The sequence below is a fragment of the Ursus arctos genome, unplaced genomic scaffold, assembly GCF_023065955.2.
Source record: "Ursus arctos isolate Adak ecotype North America unplaced genomic scaffold, UrsArc2.0 scaffold_23, whole genome shotgun sequence".
Taxonomy (NCBI): domain Eukaryota; kingdom Metazoa; phylum Chordata; class Mammalia; order Carnivora; family Ursidae; genus Ursus; species Ursus arctos.
In genome coordinates this window covers 39,676,624-39,689,885 of record NW_026622908.1, presented here as the reverse complement: position 1 = coordinate 39,689,885, position 13,262 = coordinate 39,676,624, and the positions used below count along the sequence as shown (strand labels likewise).

The 13,262-nt window shown below is 47.6% G+C and overlaps 1 protein-coding gene across 2 annotated transcripts; it reads right to left on the bottom strand.

Moving 5' to 3' along the window:
- Positions 1-1,913: 1,913 nt before the first annotated feature.
- Positions 1,914-5,127, bottom strand: POLR2G (RNA polymerase II subunit G). 2 transcript variants are annotated; one of them, XM_026487806.4, is made up of 8 exons: positions 5,010-5,127; positions 4,767-4,876; positions 3,541-3,700; positions 2,932-2,982; positions 2,762-2,827; positions 2,596-2,667; positions 2,363-2,396; positions 1,914-2,132 (listed from the first exon to the last, which is right to left on the bottom strand). In XM_026487806.4, the coding sequence occupies exons 1-8, from the start codon at positions 5,019-5,021 to the stop codon at positions 2,119-2,121; spliced, it is 519 nt and encodes a 172-aa protein (XP_026343591.1). In that variant the 5' UTR covers positions 5,022-5,127; the 3' UTR covers positions 1,914-2,118. The 2 variants fall into 2 exon arrangements, with proteins under 2 accessions (XP_026343591.1, XP_057173177.1); XM_057317194.1 differs by having other exon boundaries at positions 1,914-2,396; positions 5,010-5,118.
- Positions 5,128-13,262: the final 8,135 nt, after the last annotated feature.

The window sequence follows — 13,262 nt, the reverse complement described above, 5'->3', positions numbered from 1 at the left end:
ACAGCTTAGGGGAAGTCCCTACAACCTGGGTGATTGACTCAGGGTACAATGAAGTGGTAGCACAACTATAATGTGGCTTCCGTGGGAAAATTCACTGCACATCCAGCCCAGAAACTGTCCCAGACTCAACAAACTTGGAAAACCTGGCCCAGGGCCAAGCATTAGAGGCACAAAAATGAAAGGGATGCACGTGAATCTGCAATAATCGCAATAAAATCACAAATTTTACATAATAAAAAATGAGGGGCGCCAGGCTGGCTCAGTCAGTTAAATAGTCCTACTCTTGGTGTTGGCTCAGGTTGTGATCTCAGGGTCATGAGATGGGTCCCCGCGTCAGACTCTGCGCTCACTGAACTGTCTGCTGACATTCTCTCTCCTTCTCTCCCTCCCACTCAGGCTCTGTCTCTAAAATAAATAAATTTTTTTTTTTTTTTTTTTAAAGAGAGAGACACGGCAACTGGGTGGCTCAGCTGAGCATTTGCCTTCGGCTCAGGTCATGATCCCAGGGTCCTGGGATCGAGCCCCACATCGGGCTCCCTGCTCAGCAGGAGGCCTGCTCCCTCTCCCTCTGCTGCTTCTACCCCTTTGTGCTCTCTCTCCCTCTGTCAAATAAATAAATAAAAATCTTTAAAAAAAAGAGAGCGAGAGAAAGAAAGAAAAAAAGGTTAAAAAAAGAAATGGGAGATAGTAACAAAACGACGTTTTGTGACACACTGTAGACGTATGAATGGACAAGCCTTGATCTCTCTGTCCAGGAGTGGTGAAGGCGAGGAAACCACATTCAAGTGCCATTTTCTTACCATGTTCCAGCCACTGTTCTGGATGCTTCCTATCAGGGTCTCTGGACCTTGGCATGATTGACATTTGGGACCAGGTAATTCTCTGGGGGGGGGGGGGGGTGCTGTCCTATACATTGTAGGTTTAGCCGCATCCCTGGCCTCTATCCACTAGAAGGCAGTACCATCCGCAGTTGTCACAAACCAAAACCGTCATTGCCAAATGTCCCCTGGGGGCAAAAATCACCCCAGTTAATAATCACTGCTTTATATGCATTATATCGCAATAATCACAAAGAACCGTTGAGGGCCTATCATGGGCCAGACTCTCTGCTCACTTGCAGCTGTGAGCTCACACTAGCAGCAACCATCCTAACAGGCTTGGAGGCCCTTTTCATAACGAAAAAACACAAGGTCACCCAGCTAGGACTGAAAGCCAGTTCTGCATCAACCCAACTACCATGCTTTCTACAACACAGCTCTGCTTCCCAAGGAAGTAACAGAAAGCTGAGAGAGGAGGAGAATTATTGACTGAGATTGGCTATATTAGCAGGCAGCAAGCAGACAGGCTGGGAGAGGGCATTCCAAGGCAGACGAATTATATTACAAAAGCAGGGTGTGAGGGAGGGGAGCATGTTTGTTTCATGGATTTGGGCTGGTGTCACCCTAAGGACAATATGAGCCTGCTCACATTTTCAGTTCAGCTTAGTGACTGATTAGCATATAAAGGCTTCTGTTGTTTGTGGAGCCATCCTAAGGGCTGCATTGGGAGGCCATAATCTGGGTCATTACTATCCTCGTTTCCCTCTCCTTACCCAACCATCCTGTCTCCCCTCATGCCCAGCTGTACCCCTGGTTATGTTTAAGGGTGAGGGAAGGGCGAATACTCTGAGACTAGATTGGGACTCAGAATGGCTCTAACGACAGTATCATTTGCTGGAAGCCAAAGACCTAACATTAGTACCTTCCCTTCCATGAGGTCAACTTTAGCCCTCTGCAAAAGGGTAAGTCAGATCCCCTAGGTCGCTGAGGCTACTTGAGGCATCAGGCCACCAAGAGAGAAGCTAGCAAGCAACTGGCCTCCAGCCTTTTCTAAGAAAGATTTGTTCTTACCAAAGAAAGGAGGTAACACTTCCATGAGAACAAGGACCTTTTATGGTTAGAACGCACAGTCGAAAATCTGGGGAGAGGCTGCCAAGCAGCAAGAAGAGCCAGATGTTTTCTGGGGACAAGGAACCTTCTTTGCCTCCCCACAGCAGCCAGACTGGGCCTTTGGACAACATGAGGAGCGTGACCGTCACATCGCCTAGTTAGGACCAAACAGAGCAGGGGGCCCCGGTGCTCAGCTCACAAGCCCTGCAGAGAACAGGAAAAGCACATCAGTTAGGCTCAGAGCTCAGGGGCAGCCATTACCAGGCACCCCCCAAACCCCGCCCATCCCACGAGGCACATGTCCTGGATCTTCCAAGCGGACAGTCATGAGAGTTTTCTTCATCTGTGACTCGGGCATTAAGTCCCACATCCGCCCCCTGCCTCCACACCCCCTTCTCCAGGCGACAGCCCTGGATGCATGATCTGGCACTCACCCAAGTAATCGTCCATCAGAGAGCCAATAGCAAACTGCAGGGGGGAAGGCAGAAAGGAAATAAAGCCTGAGCAAGCACAGAACTAGCCTCTAACCTCCAGCCCCAGGCCTTCTGCCCACCCATCCCCTCTTCCTGGCAGAAAAGTACTAAATCCCCATGAACCCTGGGTAGTAAGAAATCAACAGCTCCCAACTCTGCCTGGTACAGGCAGGAAGGCCGGCCAAGAGACTCACGATGTCATTCTTGTCCACACGGGTCCCCACAATCTTCAAGCGGATCTCATCATCCTGCTGAATCACAATGTCCTGGGGAAGAGGGAACAGATTACTCAGATACCTCCCAAGCCAAAATCCCTTGGAGGGCTCATTCTTCCTCCCTCTCACGGACTTCTCCACTCACCTCGTCCATTGTCTTGTAACACGGTGGGTTGGAGTTGGGATCAAACTCCATCTCTGACGGGATGGACTGAAAGGAAAGCAAGACTGGGTCAGTGCTTTACGCGGATGCTTCCAGAGATGGTCATGACTGGCGTCTCTCCTCCTTAGCGCCCCCAGCATGCCCAGACTTACGTGTCGAGAGATGAAGCAAGACATAGGTCCAATTTCTGTGAACAGCCCAACCTAAGAGGACAAGGAGTGACTTTGCTTTTTCTTTTATTCCTCAACTCTTCTAAGCTTCCCAACTTTATCTGATTCCTAATAATATTCTTCATGTTTTGAAACCACTCTGAATTGTATCATTTGCTTTTGTGTCTCTCTTCTGCCAAGATTTCATTTTAAGTGAAGCAAATACAGTGCAATCAAGGGCCAAGGCCTGGGACTTGTCCGTCCACAGTTTGAATACTTGTTGATCACATGACCTTGGCCAGCAGACTTAACTTCTCCGAATGTAAGCTTCTGTAAAAGGGGATAAAAGCACCCACCTCTGTCGTCATGAGGTTTTGCACTGTACCCGGCCCACAGTAAGTACTCAACGAGTGGAGGCTGCTGCTGCTGACTACTCACACTGACTTACGTGACCCCGAGTGAGGCAGCATGAGGTTACTGTGCCATTTGACAGGTGAGGAGACTAAAGCACAAAGTGACTTAGCCAAGGGCACAGAGTTAGCAAGAGCAGTCAGGACCCATCCCCCATCTTCTGAGCAGCCACCCAATTACCTCCACTATGTATGGTCTCACCTTGTTCACTTGAGTGACGACAGCATCCACGACCTCCCCTTTAAAGGGCCGGAAGACAATGGCCTTGTACTTAACCGGATAAAGGACAAAGCCTCGGCCTGGCTGGATCACACCAGCACCAATATTGTCAATGGTGGTGACAGCAATTACAAAGCCATACCTGTAAGGAGGATGGGGAAAAAGAAAGGCACTCTGTGCCGAGAGCCTCTAAAACCATCTGCAACAAGAAGTAAGTGTGGGGGTTAGGGGACTGCACAAGGGGAAGGAGATGGCACCCCTGTCCCAAGAACTTAATGCCTGAGAGGAGACAGGATACCCATCAGTATCTATAATGCCAAATGCTGCTCTCATAATTTCACAATAAATGTCCAAGGAGGCTGCAGTCCTTGAGCCAAGAGACCTCAATCTAGGGGATGCCTCAGAATCACCTAAGAGGAACTTATTAAAACACACATTCCCAGGCCTGTCCCCAGTCTTGATTCTGTCCCGAGGAGATGAGGCTCAGGAACTTCCATGTGTGTTGTTGTTGTTGTTGTTGTTGTTGTTTTTACTTTAGAGAAAGAGAGAGCATGAGCAGGGGTAGGAGGAGAGGAAGAAGCAGACTCCCCATTGAGCATGGAGCCCCACATGCAGCTCGATCCCAGGACACTGGGATCAGGACACTGAGCCACCCAGGCCCCCTTCATGTGCTTATTTCGCCGTGGGAGGTCCAAGTACTCCATAGCCCCGGGCTCATCCCAGCTCATTCACGTCACCGTCACCGTGTGAGAGGGCCCTTCTGTGCAGAGCCCAGAGATGTGCCATGCCAGGTCCCTTGGTCGTGTGGGATAGAAAAACACAGAAGAATCACAGAGGGACAAATGACACAGGAACAATGATTAGGCTGTGAGCCCCGCGAGAGCTGGCCTCATTCTATCTCGTTCCCTCCATTGTTCCCAGGGGGCAACACAGAACCTGGCACACGGCAGGCGCTTTAGAAATGTTTGCGGAGTAAATGAATGACCACTCTCTAGTAAGTAAGGCAGTCTTGTGATCCAGCTTTGCAGAGGGCGCCGCGGGAACCCAAAGCAGTTAGCAAGTGACTGCGTGCGGTGCCTGAGAGGATATAAAGTTTCCCCCGGGTAGGTGGCAGGTCCTTGCGGGATGAGTAGGAGTTGGGGAGAGGCTGCAAGCATCGGGCGCCTCGCGCGCCTCAGATCAGGCGGCACAAAGGGCGCGGCACTCACTTGCCGGTGCAGGTCCCCTCCACCTCGGTGAAGAGCTTCTGCTTTACCGTGTTGAGCAGGTTGGGGCCGAAGTAGCGCGGGTGCAACAGGATCTCGTGCTCCAGGGAGATCTGCGGGGAAAGTGGGATGGAGACCAAGCAAGGCGCGGTAGGGCCATGGGGCCAGGAGCAACTCCTCGTCCCGGCGCCTCGCTTCGCTTCTGCTCTCGACCCTGCCCTCGCCGCCACCCCGTGCTCCGCTTACGTGATAGAACATCTTTCCAGCGGGGACCGGTCAGCAGCTGAATCCAAACCGGCCTCGGAAGCCGCGCCTCCTGCGCAACCGGAAATACACGCAGCGGCCCCAACCCTGCTTCCGGGTCTGCCCCAGCGGAGCGGGCGGGACTCTGCCCCCTCCGTGGACTCAATTGGGCATCGCTGTCGTGGGCGGGAAATCCGTGAAGTCCCGCCCCTTCCGCCACGCCCACCAGCGGACCCACTCCGGACTCCTAAATAACAGTGCCTGGCCTAGAATGGATGCTCAATAAATAAGTATTTTTTTAATTTATTTTTTTTTATTTTTAAAAGATTTTATTTATTTATTTGACAGAGAGAGAGAGCGCACAATCAAGGGGAACAGCAGAGAGAGAGGCAGAAGCAGTATCCTCGCTCAGAAGAGAGCCCCTGGTGGGGCTCGATCCCACGACCTGAGGGGAAGGCAGCAGCTTGACCGACTGAGTCAACCAGGTGCCCCTTTATATTTTTTGTAATTTTATTTATTTGTGAGAGAGAGAGCACAAGCAGGGGGGAGCGGAAGGCAGAGGGAGAAGCAGGCTCCGGGCTGAGCAAGGACCCCGATGTGGGACTTCATCCCAGACCCTGGGATCATGACCTGAGCCGAAGGCAGGAGCTTAACTGACTGAGCCATCCAGGCATCCCAAATAAGTACTTTTAAATGGAATTAATTAGCTAATAAAAGACTACATGAAAAAAGTGCTTTAGCAGAGCACATTCGTATAGCAAATATTTGAATACTGCTTTCACATAGTAAGCATAATAAGGAGCTGTCTTTTTCCAGCAACCCCACCAGGCAAGCTTTACCAATGAGGGCCCCGGCTCAGAGGATTGAGGTCACTTGAGAATCACTCAGGGGCCGGATTCAAATTCACGATGTCTTGACCCCAAGACTCTTGCATATTTGGGCATTCCAGATTTTTATGCAGGCATTCGTTCAACAAACGTGGAGCACCCACTCCTTGTCCGCAGGTCATTAGGAGATGAAGCAGCCAAAATCGGAGCCCAGAAGTTGGTGTTCCCTCCCAGTGTGAGAAACCAGGTCACTGCACTCCTCCTTCCCGGTGCCCCTTTCCCCCCGCCCCAACACACACACACACACACCAGGGGCTTAGAGAATTGATGAGCCTTTGTCTGTTCCTTCAACTCTGCCCACTTTTTTGTAGACAGTCCCTTTATTAAACTCACCTTACTTAACCAGAGTGAGCATGCAGTCTGTTCCCTGCTGAGACCCTGACTGATAAAAGGGCGGTGCAGAAAGAGGCAGAAACCAAGAGACCCAGGCCCGTGAGAAAGGCTTAGCAAGGGCAGCGGGTTCTAGAGCCAGGACAATCCTTGTGGCCTTGAGCAAACTCCCAGTTGCCTAAGTTTTTTGATGTTGTAAGTAAAAGAGCCTGACCCACCGTCCAAGAACAGAGACCACTGCTTCCTCAGAACTGCCACACACCAGTTCCCATTGACACTGCCCATTTCCTAAAATGGTTGAGCCCACCAGTCTGCCACTCATACTCCATGGGGATCCCTTTTGGAGGATCAGGCAAGGAAGCAGATGAATGGGTCTCAGCAGTACTAACTTCTCTTATTTTCCAGCCAGCCTCCCCTCAAAGGCAACTTTTGTTGTGTTTTTTATTTAAATTCAATTAATTAACATATAGTGTATAACTGGTTTCAGAGGTAGAGGTCAGTGATTCATCAGTCTTATATAACACCCAGTGCTCATTACATCACGTGCCTGCCTTAATGTCCATCACCCAGCTACCCCATCCCCCCACCCACCTCCCCTTCAGCACCCCTCAATTTGTTTCCTAGAGTTAAGAGTCTCTTTTGGTTTGTCTCCCTTTCTGATTTTTTTTTCCCTCTCTTTCCCTATGATCCTTTGTTTTATTTCTTAAATTCCACATATAAGTGAGATCATATGATAATTGTCTTTCTCTGAGTAACTTACTTCGCTTAGCATAATACCTTCTAATTCCATCTACATTGTTGCAAATGACAAGATTTCATTTTTTGATGGCTGAGTAGTAGTCCATTGTGTGTGTATATATATACCACATCTTCTTTATCCATTCATATGCCCATGGACGTCTGGGCTCTTTCCATAGTTTGGCTATTGTGGACCCCTCAAAGGTAACCTTAAGGACAGTGGAGTGCTGGAACAAGCTACAGGAGCCTTTTTTTTTTTTTTTTTTTGGTTGGGCAGCAAAGCAAGGTTTATTGAGCGATAGCAAAGTGATAGTACAAAGTTTCCAAGGAGGGAGGGGACCCAAAGGGGTTGCCACTGGAGTTTCTAAGTCTAGGGCTTTTTATGGGAGGGGCTTGTCCCTGCCTGCCTTTCTTCCAATTATCCTTCATCATTCCCCTTTCTGAGGAGGTAACCCTAACTGCTGTTATTGAAAAAGGGCTGATCGTAGCTACTTTTTGCCGGTCAGGGGCGTGAATGGGGCGGCAGTCAGGTTCCTCTGGTCCAGATCTATCAAGGGGTCCCCTGCTGGTGTCTAGTTTGACCTCCATGTGACTCTCCGTGTGAACCACCACCATTTGGAGTTTGATGACCTTTATTCTGGAAGATATAAAGTGGGTTAAGGCATTTAGGAGGCAAGGCCCAATGCACAGTGAAAGACAGTACAGCCAGGGGTCCTGCGGGAGATGGAGGATGTTTTAGTGAACTCCCGACATGCTGTGAGGAGAGGGCAGGCAAAAGGAAAAAGACTTACCTGTGTCTTGTTGCTTCAAGACTAGTTTGAGGTCCTCTCTGGCTTCGGAGAGGGATTTCGGTTCCTTGTTGTTAGGCCAGGGTTTGACCAGGGTTTGACTCTGGAGTGGTGGGTTCAGGCTTCACTTTGACTGCTGGTGGAGTTCCTAAAATCGCTGTATGTGGGCCTTTCCAGACTGGCTCTCATAAGCATTTGGTCCCCAGGGTGAAATGGGAGAGGTGGTTATTTTGGGGCTGGGAGTTAGAAAGTAAGCTCCTTGCAGGACGGATGAAATGATTAAAGCCCAAAACCTTGGGTACGCCCTCTGTTATCACTCTGAAGTTACTGGGGGAGTCCAAACTGAGGGGTTTGCCAGTGCCTTTATCACTTCTGAGCCTTTTTTTTTTTTAAGAGAGGGAGAGTGCACATGTTTGATAAGGGGTGTGGGGGCGTAGGGGGGAATGGAACACACAGAGGGAGAGGGAGAGGGAGAGAGAGTCCTAAGCCGGTTCCACTCCCAGAGCAGAGCCCGAGGTGAGGCTTAATCCCACAACCCCGAGATCACAACTGGAGCTGAAATCAAGAGTCAGATGCTTATGGGGCGCCTGGGTGGCTCAGATGGTTAAGCATCTGCCTTCAGTTCATGGTCTCCAGATCCTGGAATCGAGCCCCACGTTGGGCTGGCAGCTCAGCGAGGAGCCTGCTTCTCCCTCTCCCTCTGCTGCTCTCCCTACTTGGGATCTCTCTGCCTCTCTCTCTGATGAATAAAGAAAATCTTAAAAAAAAAAAAAAGTTGGCTTAACCGACTGGGCCATCCAGGTGCCCCTTAATTTTCTTTTCTTTCTTTCTTTCTTTAAGATTTTTATTTATTTATTTGACACAGAGAGAGAGCGAGCGAACACAAGCAGGAGGAGCAGCCGGCAGAGGGAGAGGGAGAAACAGGCTTCCCGCTGACTGGGGGAACTCGATGTGGGGCTCGATCCCAGAACCTGGGATTATGATCTGAGCCGAAGGCAGACGCTTAATGACTGAGCCACCCGGACGTCCCTAATTTTATATTTTTTAAGTAATCTGTACACTCGCGTGAGGCTAGCCAGATGTTATTTCAGAAATTAGAAATTTTGCAAGCCAGCTCTTAAATACAGTCTTTATTAAATGTTTAAAATAAAAAAAAATCTTTAAAAAAAAAAAAAGGGGGCGCCTGGGTAGCGCAGTCGTTAAAGCGTCTGCCTTCGGCTCAGGGCATGATCCCGGCGTTCCGGGATCGAGTCCCACATCGGGCTCCTCTGCTGGGAGCCTGCTTCTTCCTCTCCCATTCCCCCTGCTTGTGTTCCCTCTCTCGCTGGCTGTCTCTGTCAAATAAATAAATTTAAAAAAATCTTTAAAAAAAAAATGTTTAATGCTGTTTATTATTATAACTTACAATTAAATTAATTACACTAAAAAAAACAAAGGCAGGGGTGCCTGGGTGGTGCAGTTGGTTAAGGATCCAACTCTTGGTTTCGGCTCAGGTCCATCTTGGGGTTGTGAGATGGAGCCCCCGGTCAGGCTCCCCGGTCAGGCTCCCCGCTCAGCATGGAGTCTACTTGAGATTCTCTCTCCCTCTCCCTCTGTCCCTCTTGCTCATGCTCGCTTGCTCTCTCATAAATAAATATTTTTAAAAATATATAAATAAAAAAAAAACAAAGGCAGAGGTGATGTAGTTTTTTTGTCTTTGGTGGGTTTTTTTTTTTTTTTTTTGGAATGTTGGTGAGATTGGTGGGGTCCAGAGCTGACCGCCAAGAAAGAATTCTTGAGACGTCTTTGGAGCAAAAAAAGGTGGTTTTATTAAAGCACAGGGACAGGACCCCTGGGCAGAAAGGGCAGCTGCCAACAAAGCCCTACTGCTCCCTGCTGCTCCCTGCTACCCTGAGATTGTGTGGAACAACTGATTATATACCTTGGGGTTGGGGGGAAGTAAAGATAAGGGAAATTCTAAAAGGATTTTCATATGCTAAAGAAGACTCAGGCTCGTGGAGGGCTGTCACAATCTGCCTATTTCGAGTATTTGTCAATGGGCTGCAAGTTATAAAGACATTTAATTTTATCTACATTTCCTTCTGCCTTTGTTTCCCACATCACAGGTATAGATGAAACAAGTTTGGCGATACACTGATAATTGTTGAAGCCGGATGATGGGTAATAATGGTTTCTTACATGTTTCCTTCTACTTTTGTGTGTTTGACATTGTTCGTAATAAAAAGTTAGAAAAAAAAACAAAACAAAGGTAATTGTGATATTGTGATTTATAATAAGAAATACATATTTGATCTTCTGTGCTCCTGGCACAGAGCTCCTAAAACCCCTAGAATTTCCTAAGTCATAATAGTGTTAAAGGTGTCTTGATATTCATAACAAACCCCTTTCAAACCTGAGTTTATGTTAATGAGGTGACATTTGAAAGTCACCTAATAAAAGGGACTGGTTGCTGGGGGAACCAACCCTGTGATTGGAGGGTTGGAACTTTTTGTCTCAACCCCCTGACCTCCAGGGAAGGGAGAGGGGGTGGAGGTTGAATCCTTGACCTTTGGCCAACAGTTTCATCAATTGTGTGTGTGTAATGAAGCCTCCATAAAAAGCTAAAAGGAAGAGATTCAGGGCGCTTCTGTGTCGGTGAATACCTGGAGATAATGGGCGAGTAGCACTCTAAGAGCATAGAATTTCCATACCCCTTTCCCATACATTGCCCTATGCATCTCTTCTACCTAGCTATTCCTGAGTTATATATTCTTTTATAATAAACCAGTCATCTAGTAAGTGAAATGTGTCTTCATGTTCCGTGAACCACTCTAGCAAATTAAACCCAAGAAGGAGTCTTTGGAACCTCCAATCTATAGCCAGTAGGTGAGAAGCACAGATGACAACCTGGACTTTTAATTGACATCTAAAGTGGGGGAAGGGGGACAGGGAGCATTCTTACAGGACTGAGCCCTTAACCTGTGGAACCCCATAGTATCTCCAGGTAGATGGTTTCAGAATTGAATTGAATTGTAGGACACTCAGCTGGTATCTGAGAATTACTTGATGTGTGTGTGGGGGGGGCAGACATTGTAATTAGAGTCAGAATTATTAATAGATACTTATTACTGATGGCTTCCTGGGGTGCCTGGCTGGTTCCATTGGTAGAGCATATGATTCTTGATCTTGGGGTGGTGAGTATAAGCCCCATATTGGGTAGAGAGATTTCTTAAAAAGAGTAAAATAAAATCTTAAAAAAAAAAACAAAAAACCCTCATCTCTTCCTAGTTATTTTACCACAGTTGACTATTATCAATGCTCTTGGGTTTATTTACATCTATTGTGCCTGTGTGGTATGGTAAAATATTATAATTGCATACCCAGGTATAAGAATTCCAGTTGCTCTAATAGCCTCACCTGCACCTGGTATTGTTAGCAGGGTTTGTTTATTTAGCTATTCTAGTAAATGTGTAGTAGTAGCTCATTGTGGTTTTAATTTTCACTTCCCTAATGACTAATGACGTTGAACATCTTTTATGTGCTTATTTGCCAAGAGCGTTGTATTCAAAACTCAAGTCTAATTATGTCTCTCCCCTTTGTGGAACCCAATGGCTTCCCAGGGTAGAAGAGGGCTTTGGCTGCCTCCATATTGACCTCAAACTTTCTCATTGGGTTCTTCATTCCAGCTTGTCTCTTGGCTCATGCAGAAGACCCAGAGCGCAAAGCATCCCTTAATGGAAACCAAAACTACCCCCTCAAGCCGTAACGACTGTCCTCAGCCAGCAAAACCCCACCCATGATTGCCTACAAGACAGTGATCCATTTGACCTTCTCTGCCTACCTGCACGTACCCATCCCCCTTTGCCCTCCATTTTCCTTATATAAACGTGGGAGTATTTTCAGCACTTTGGAGATGGTCTTTGAGATGCTAATCCACTGTCTTCCCTGGTATTGGCCTCCCTGAAAGAAACTCCTTCCCTGTTTCATCACTGATGTGGTTTTGGAATATAGGTGAGGTTCAGAGGGGTGGAGTCTGGAGCCAACGACCAAGAAAGAATTCTTGAGGCATCTTTGGTGCAAAACAGTAGTTTATTAAAGCACAGGGACAGAACCCGTGGGCAGAAAGAGCTGCTACCCCGGGTTGTGAGGGGTGGCTGATTATATACTATGGGGTTGGGGGAGGTAAGGAAAAAGGGAGGTTTCAAGAAAGTACTTTCATATGTTAAAGAAGACTCACAGGGGGGCGCCTGGGTGGCACAGCAGTAAGCATCTGCCTTCAGCTCAGGGCGTGATCCCGGCGTTATGGGATCCGTTATGGGATCGAGCCCCACATCAGGCTCCTCTGCTAGGAGCCTGCTTCTTCCTCTCCCACTCCCCCTGCTTGTGTTCCCTCTCTCGCTGGCTGTCTCTATCTCTGTCAAATAAATAAATAAAATCTTAAAAAAAAAAAAAAGAAGAAGACTCACAGGATACCAAAGGCCTTACTATTGTCAAGTGAAGGTTGTTTACCCCTCTACTAAGGCATTAACATGAAGATAGTTGGGAACTTCCCGGAGGAACATTACACTCTGCCCGCTTCAGGTATCTATGGGCTGCAGATTATAAGGACATTTAATTGTATCTACATACCCTTCTGGAAGCTAGGTTATTGATAGAAGTGCTTCGTTCTTGTAGACTGCTAAGACATTTGTAAACTGAGGGAGACTCAAGTCTTGTAGGATTGTGGTGTCTATAGGTTAACCTTTTTTTTTTTAAATCTAGGTCCAGTAGGCATGGCAATCCCAGAGTGTGGCATGCACTCAGTCTTTGTGCCCAAACTCTGACTCACCTTCATTGTGATCTCTTCTGAATCTGTAGAAACAGGATTACTTCACCTTCCTAAACAGCCTATGTTCTGTACTGCTTACCAACTCTAGCAGCCCTCTACCATACAGGGGGTAATCCCTCTAGTCCCTTGGTTTCAAATATACCATCTATTGATGACATGTATCTCCAAACCCAGCATTCCCCCTGATCTTCAGGCTCACAAGTCTAACTGGCTAATAGGAAGCTCTACCTAAAGGGTCAGAAGCAAAACTCTCGATTTCCCATTGTTTCCCTCTGGGAAGATGGTTCTGTCAGTCACACCACTGCTCATGCCAAAATTCTGGCCATCTTTGACTCCTTTTTTCTCTTGTCCCTAATTTCCTACCCTCATTTTAGCAAATTCTGTTGACCCAGCATTTCTCTCCAGCTACACCCACCACTACCTTTGTCAAGGCACCATCATCCCCTATGGGACCATTCCCACACCTTCCTCCCCGCTCCCACTTTAGTCCCTTATAATCCCTCCTCCACTGAGTAGCCAGCATAAGCCTCTAAAAACTAGAATCCTATCAGAACATTCCTCTGCTTAAAACCCATCAATGGCTTCCCATTACACTCAGAATAAAATACAAAGTCCTCACCATAGCCAATGAAATTCCATGCACTCATACCTGTGTGAGGCATTTTCTTCACATAATCAAGACAATATCTCATAATATCTTGAAAGC